The sequence below is a fragment of the Colobus angolensis genome, unplaced genomic scaffold (genome assembly GCF_000951035.1).
Source record: "Colobus angolensis palliatus isolate OR3802 unplaced genomic scaffold, Cang.pa_1.0 Scaffold25, whole genome shotgun sequence".
NCBI classification, from domain to species: Eukaryota; Metazoa; Chordata; class Mammalia; order Primates; family Cercopithecidae; genus Colobus; species Colobus angolensis.
In genome coordinates, this window is record NW_012115710.1 from 5,049,899 (window position 1) to 5,057,814 (window position 7,916).

At 50.7% G+C, this 7,916-nt stretch overlaps 1 protein-coding gene across 2 annotated transcripts in view; it reads right to left on the bottom strand.

The window, feature by feature from the left end:
* The window catches only part of RUVBL2 (RuvB-like AAA ATPase 2), a 20,174-nt gene that overhangs the window by 9,853 nt on the left and 2,405 nt on the right, over positions 1–7,916 (bottom strand). Inside the window, exons 2-4 of one of the 2 annotated variants that reach the window (XM_011946420.1) lie at positions 5,945–5,999; positions 2,281–2,336; positions 1,207–1,348 (exon numbers count right to left, since the gene is read on the bottom strand). In XM_011946420.1, coding sequence (XP_011801810.1) covers positions 1,207–1,348; positions 2,281–2,336; positions 5,945–5,999 — 253 coding nt within the window. Of the gene's footprint in view, positions 1–1,206; positions 1,418–2,280; positions 2,337–5,944; positions 6,000–7,916 lie in introns of both variants that reach the window. The other variant, XM_011946421.1, reaches the window with a different exon arrangement.

Here is a 7,916-nt window from a genome sequence, read left to right on the forward strand (position 1 = left end):
AAAGGAGAAAGGATGGAGGGAAGGAAGGCAGTGTGTGTGCCACATTCTGGGCCTGGACATGCGGTCCCCAGTGTCCGCCCAGGAGCCTCCTGGCCATCCTACTAGGCTTAGCTCAGGTATCCACTTCTCTGGAAGCCTCCACCGACAAATGCCACCACATGCCCCGTTTTCCTACCAAGGTCAGGTGCCTCCTCTGTCACATGCTACCTCCGCTGTAACACATGTCACCTTGGAAGGGATCATGTCCATGACCACCTCCTCCAGACCAGGAGCTCTTTGAAGTCAGGCCTTGGTCTAACTCATCTATGGGTCCCCAGTGTCCAGTGCAAGGCCTGGCACCCCAACAGGCACTGCTTTATCTTCACTGAAGACCTGGCTGTTACTCTGATTCTCCCTGCCTGGCCCCATCCTCAGCACAGAGGTGGGAGTGAGTGGGAAGAGCAGTGCGTTAAGAAAAGTTTCAGTGGGGCAGAGATGCTGAAGTAGGGTTTTGAAGGATAAATAGGAGTTCAACAAGGAAGAAGAAGAACAGCTGGGAGTGAAAAAATCATAAATCACTAGTGGACTGCAACAGAGATGCTGGGCGACTCCTCAATACCCACCTTCCCCTTCTTCCTCAGTTCCAGAACCCTCATTTTCTTTCCTGTTTTCTTTTTTAAAATTTTTTATTTTTACAACCTGTTGTCCAACAGAAGAATCCTCATTTTCTTAAGGCAAAAATGGTCCAAATTATGAAATTTAAAAAGATATCTAATGTCCCAGCCTCCCCAGAAACAGAGTGTGATCATATGATTAAATTCTAGTCAATGAGATGTAAGTAGAAGCATGGAGGACTTCCAAGATGACCGCTTAAAGGAAGCCAACTCGGGGGGGTTCACCGTCATGCTAACTCTTTTCTTCCTGCTGCCTGGATTATGAATGGGAAGGCTGGAGCTCCGGCAGCCCTCTTGGAACATGACGTCCTCTTGACATTGGAACCAAGTGCAGAGGATGAGGAGGCAGAAAGATGGAAGACTTCCTGAAACTACTTAATAAGCCCCAAATGGCCTACCTCTAGATTATTCCACAGCCGAGAATGAATTCTGAGTGTTTAAGCCGCCGTCACTTTGGGTCATCGGTTAAATGCGGCTGATCCTGACCCTGACTCACACAGGAGGAGTTATTTACCAGGGACCAGGAGAGTTCCTGCCCTGGGAGGTTTCTTACCCATGGCGATGGCCGTCTTCCCCGTCCCTGGCTGGCCAGCAATAAGGACTGCCCGCCCGGCAATCTTCCCTTCCCGGATCATCTCCAGCACCACTCCAGCTGCCCGCCGTGCCGCCAGCTGACCCACCATGCCCTGCGAAGCCTGTGGGTGGGAGGCAGCACATGAGGTGATTTCCTACGGGGCTACCACTGCATTTCTACCACAGCCTGGCTAGTGAGATGGAAGCAGATATTACTAGCAGGACTTCTGGGAAAAGCCAGAAGAGCTTTCTCCACTTTTTTTTTTTGAGATAAGGTCTCACTGTGTCACCCAGGCTGAAGTACAGTGGTACGATCATGGCTCACCGTAGCCTTGACTTCTAGGGATCAAGAGATCCTTCCACCTCAGCCTCTTGAGTAGCTGGGACCACAAATGTGCGCCACCATGTCCAGCTAATTTTTTAAATTTTTTGTAGAGACGGGGTCTCACTATGTTACCCAGACTGGCCTCAAGCTCTTAGGCTCAAGCAATCTTCCCACCTCAGCCTCCCAAAGTATTGGGATTACAAGCATGAGCCATTGCACCCAGCCTAATTTTTTTTTTTAAGGTGGCAAAGCAATTGCTACCCAATTCCAATTCTTTTTTTTTTTTCTTTTTGAGATGTCACCCAGGCTGGAGTGCAGTGGCACAATCTCAGCTCACTGCAACCTCCAACTTCCAGGATCAAGCGATTCTCCTGCCTCAGCCTCTTGAGTAGCTGGGATTGCAGGCATGCACCACCACATCCGGCTAATTTTTGTATTTTTTGTAGAGAGGGGGTTTCACCATGTTGGCCAGGCTGGTCTTGAACTCTGACCTCAGGTGATCCACCCACCTGGACCTCCCAAACTGCTGAGATTACAGGCATGAGCTACCACACCCGGCCTAACCAATTCTTTAGTACCAAGAAAACCCACGTGTGGCTGAAGTTTATGGATATGTAGCCAAAGGTCCAGAAGACCGTAACGTAGTCCCCACACTCCCCAGGGCCCTGGGTACCCACCACCCAAGACCTTCATGGAGAGGCCCTCACACCCCAGCCTCCTGTGCTCTACCTGCCGAGGCTCCAAAGCATCGTCCAGCCCCAGTCCCCGAATGTGGGAGTGGGCACCTATATGAAGGGAAAGAACAAAGACTCAGTTACTAGTCAGCTTGCTGCACGTGTGGCCTGACCCCTCTGAGCCCTGGTTTCCTTCTTTGTCAAAGGGGTGGGTGGGAGTAGGGAGTAGGGGGTTGGGGGAATGAAGGGGCACAGGGGAAGGATATCCCAAATTGGCACCGCCCTAGCAAGATGGCTGAAGGTGGTAAATGCTTAATGAACTGGTGCTGCTCTGAGGATGCATCCTAGTTAAATGAAAGTCAATGAGACCTGATTAAGCACATAATCGTACCAAGAACTAACCACAAAGGCTAACAATCACAATTACTTCGTGTTTATGGCTTACACAGCACCCACATGTTCTCAGTTTATTCCATATGACCCTGCAAAAAAAGAGCCCTGGCCGGGGACGGGTGCGGTGGCTCACGCCTGTAATCCCAGCACTTTGGGAGGCCAAGGCAGGCAGATCACTGGAGGTCAGGAGTTCGAGACCAGCCTGGCCAACATGGTGAAACCTCGGTCTCTTAAAAATACAAATATTAGCCAGGCGTGGTGGCAGATGACTATAATCCCAGCTTCTCAGGAGGCTGAGGCAGGAGAATTGCTTGAACCTGGGAGGCGGAGGTTGCAGTGAGCCGAGATTGTACCACTGCACTCCAGCCTGGGCGACAGAACAAGACCTGTCTCAATAAAACAAAATAAAATGAAACAAGAGTCCTGGCAGCTATCACCCTGAAAGCACTTCTGGGTATCAAAATGGCAAGAGTCCCAGGACCTATTGATATGAATGGGGAGGGAGCTCAGAGAGGTTAGGTCCCAAGCCCCACCCACACAGCCAGCGAGAGGGGAAGATGGGATTCCAATGCTTTACATTAGATAAGGGTTAAGCAAACCTTAGCCTGCAGGTCAGCCACCTGTTTTTGCAAATAAAATTTTATTGGAGCTGGGCGTGGTGGCTCATGCCTGTAATTCTAGCACTTTGGGAGGCAGAGGCAAGCAGATCACCTGAGGTCAGGAGTTTGAGACTAGCCTGGTCAACATGGTGAAACTCCATCTCTACTAAAAAATACAAAAATTGGGCCGGGCGCGGTGGCTCAAGCCTGTAATCCCAGCACTTTGGGAGGCCGAGACGGGTGGATCACGAGGTCAGGAGATCGGGACCATCCTGGCTAACACGGTGAAACCCCGTCTCTACTAAAAAAAAATACAAAAAACTAGCCGGGCGAGGTGGTGGGCGCCTGTAGTCCCAGCTACTCGGGAGGCTGAGGCTGGAGAATGGCGTGAACCCAGGAGGCAGAGCTTGCAGTGAGCTGAGATCCGGCCACTGCACTCCAGCCTGGGAGACAGAGCGAGACTCCGTCTCAAAAAAAAAAAAAACAAAAATTAGCCTGGCATGGTGGCATGCACCTGTAGTCTCAGGTACTTGGGGGGCTGAGGCACTAGAGTTGCTTAAACCTGGGAGGTGGAGGTTGCAGTGAGCTGAGATCGCCCCACTGCACTCCAGCCTGGGCAACACAGTGAGACTCCATCTCAAAAAACAAAACAAAACAAAAGAAAACCCAACCAAAAAATCTTTGTATTGGAACACTGCCATGCCATTTCATTTATATACTGTCTGGGGCTGCCTTCGCACTGCAAGAGGAGAGTTGAGTAGTTTCAACGAGGAAAGATTTACCATCTGACACTTTAAGAAAGATTTGCTGACATCAGTGCTTGACTATGAGCACCCCAAGGGTGGCGCCTGGGTGCAGTTAGTCTCTACTGGGTCCTCAGCTCCCAAGTAGTGCTTGGCTGTTCATCTTCTTTTCTTTTTTTAAAATTTTTTAAAATTTTTTATTGTTTTTTTTTGAGAGAGGGTCTCACTTTGTCACCCAGACTGCAGTGCGGTGGTGCGGTCACATCTCACCACAGCCTGAACCTCCTTGGTTCAAGCAGTTCTCCCAAGTAGCTGGGACTCAGGCATGTACCACCACCGTCGGCTAATTATTTTATTTAATTTTATTTTATTTTTTAGAGACAGGGTCATGTAACTATGTGACTCAGGCTGGTCTTGAACTCCTGATTCAAGCAGTCCTCCTGCCTCCGCCTCTCAAAGTGTTTGGATTACAGTTGTGACCCATCGTGCCCGGCCATACTTGGCACTTTTTGTTTGTTTTTGAGATGGAGTCTCACTTTGTCACCTAAGCTGGAGCGCAGTGGCACGATATTGGCTCACTGCAACCTCTGCCTCCCAGGTTCAAGCCATCCTCCCTAGTAGCTGGGATTACAGGCCTGCACCACCATGCCTGGCTAAGTTTTGTATTTTTAGTAGAGATGGGATTTCACCATGTTGGCCAGGCTGGTCTCAAACTCCTGACTTCGGGTGGTCCACCTGCCTTGGCCTCCCAAAGTGCTGGGATTACAGGTATGAGACACCTCACCCAGCCTCAGCACTTTTATTTATTTATTTATTTAGAGGCAGAGTTTCACTCTTGTCACCCAGGCTGGAAGGCAATGGCATGATCTTGGCTCAGTGCTACCTCCGCCTCCCGGTTCAAGCGATTCTCCTACCTCAGCCTCTGAGCAGCTGGGATCACAGGTGCCGCCACCACGCCCAGCAAATGTTCACATTTTTAGTAGAGACGAGGTTTCACCATGTTGGCCAGGCTGGTCTCAAACTCCTGACCTCAGGTGATCCACCGGTCTCGGCCTCCCAAAGGGCTGGAATTACAGGCGTGAGCCACTGTGCTCAGCACCCTGGTACTTTTAATAGATGAAACAGTGTTGGCACACAGCCCCGAAGTGCTTTATATCAACTACTTTATTGAATCTTACATTAACTGATGAGGTGAACTATCTTGCAGATTAGGAAACTGAGGCACAGAGAGGAAGTAGTCCCTGGCCACATGGTGGAAAAGTGGCAGAGCTAAGCTTCAGGAATCCAGCACTGGGCTTCTAAAACCCACGTTCACAGCCAGGAACCCTTACTGCCTTTCTCGGAGGCCCCGAATGAGTGAGTCTGCTGCATGAATGAATGCGGTCTCTTCCCTGCTGGTAAAGCTCTTTGTGAGAGCGCACCCTGCTGGCCTCATTGCGCCTCAGCTTCCTGCTCTGTGAGCCGGGCCAGTGATTTCGCTGTTCTGAAAATTCAGTTCCATCAGCTAACAGTTGTAATATGCACCTCATGGGGTTACTGCAAGGGTTCCACAGGACGCAAACTCGTGCATTCAATGGTTATCTCTTGATCATCTGCTCTGTCAGGTCCTGTGCTAGGGACACAGCTAGGAACGAGACAGACCCGGTCCCTGCCCTCAGGGAACTCACCCCATAGTGTGTACTGGGTATACGAGGCCAAACCCAGTAAAGCACCCAGTAAATATCTATGACCTCCAGGCAAATACACCCGGGAACCCCACCAGGATAGCCAAGCTAGCAGCCTGGCCCCCACTGCATCATCTGACCCAACTCTGGAACTGAGGATCCTCCTCCCCCAGCAGACAGAGGGAGAGGGGGAATAGTAGTGGGGGGCAGTTGGTGTACAGGCCACCTCCCTCTCCATCTTAGGGGTCCTCAATAGGTTTGCTCAATCAGGGCATATGGCAGGCAGGGCTTAGCTCCTATTCCTGACCCAACTCACTCACCAATTCGCTCAATCCTTGTCACATCACGGATCTCCGGGACTTTGGTTGTGGCTGTCTGGGGGTGCAAGAAGATGTGTCAGAGGACTAGTGTGGTCCCAGCTTTCACCAACCGCTCCTCTGTCCCTCCCATGAGATGGTCCTTTCCACTCCTTCCCCTCACAGGTAGGCGATGGGTCAGGTGCCAGTCACCTCCACCCCTCTTGCCTGTTACAGCCTAATGGCTGCTTGGTTGAGCCCCAGGAAGACAAGGACTGTCTGTCTCATCCACAGCTCGGTCCTCAGGGTCCAGCACGTATTTGGTTATTTGGTGAAAGAATTAAGTCCTCCCTGTTTCTTTCTTTCTTTCTTTCTTTTTTTTTTTTGAGACAAAGTCTCACTCTGTCACCTAGGCTGGAGTGCAGTGGCCGAATCTCGGCTCACTGCAACCTCTGCCTCCTGGGTTCAAGCAGTTCTCTGCCTCAGCCTCCTGCGTAGCTGGGATTACAGGTGCGTGTCAACACACCTGGCTAATTTTCGTATTTTTAGTAGAGATGGGTTTTTGCCATGTTGGCCAGGCTGGTCTCAAACTCCTAGCCTAAAGTGATATGCCAGCCTTGGCCTCCCAGAGGGCTGGGATTATGGGCATGAGCCACTATGCCTGTCCAAGTCCTCCCTATTTCTTTATTTTATTTTATTTTTTGAGATGGAGTCTGCTCTGTCACCCAGGTTGGAGTGCAGTGGCCCGATCTCAGCTCACTGCAACCTCCGCCTCCTGGGTTTAAGCGATTCTCCTGCCTCAGCCTCCTGAGTAGCTGGGACTACAGGCACACACCACCATACCTGGCTAATTTTTCTTGTATTTTTAATAGAGATAGGGTTTCGCCATGTTGGCCAGGGTGGTCTGAAACTCCTGACCTCAAGTGATCTGCCCGCCACGTCCTCCCAAAGTGCTGGGATTACAGGTGTGAACCACCGTGCCCTGACAAGTCCTCCCCAGTTCTAATAACTGTGAGCTCCATAAGGACAGACACCAATGAGGAGCAGGCATGAAGCTGGACATGGTCTGGCCCCTGCTAATTTCCCAGCATCCCTTGTACCAGGGGCCCCAGTTCTCAACCACCAGGCCTCGCACATGCTGGCCCAAGTCCAGACTGCGCTCCCTGCTTTCTCGCTGAATTAGATCAAGTGCTGCCCCCTAGGGGAGGCCCTTTCTGACCATCACCCCTGCCACACTAGTTCTAGGACCTCTAGACATTCAGACAGTTGAAAGTCCTCCCCCGGAGCCTAATCTCCCGGTGTGATCTCACATTCCTAAGGGAGATGGATGGATCAACATTCTCAGCTCCAGTGGACATGAGTCCCATGAAGGGCACAGCCTGTGTCTCTCTTGTTCACTTCGGGACTCAATGTCTGTGGTTTGCATAAGTGATACTCTAAAGTGTTGAGCTCATTCAACAAGAATACACTGAGGCCTCCCATGTTGACAGTTCTCCAAAGAGAGAAGCCAGCTACCATGCCTTCTCACATGGGGGAGGGAGGTGAGTAAACACCACCTGGGACAATTCAGGAGCCCCTCTGGAGGTCCACACTAAACATGGACACGAGTATTCACAGCAGCCAAAAGGTAGAAACAACCCACATGTCCATCAGCTGATGAATGGCGAACTAAAACGTGGTCTATTTGTGCAACGGAATATTATTCAGTCATAAAAAGGAATGGAGTTCTTTTTCCTTGTTTTTGAGACAGAGTCTCACTCTGTCACCCAGGCTGGAGTGCAATGGCACAATCTTGGCTCACTACCACCTCCGCTTCCTAGGTTCAAGCGATTCTCCTGCCTCAGCCTCCCGAGTAGCTGGGATTACAGGCACCTGCCACCACAACTGGCTAATTTTTTTTTTTTTTCTCTTTTTTTTTTTGAGACGGGGTCTCACTCTGTTGCCCAGGCTGGAGTGCAGTGGCCCAATCTTGGCTCACTGCCAGCTTCGCCTCCCA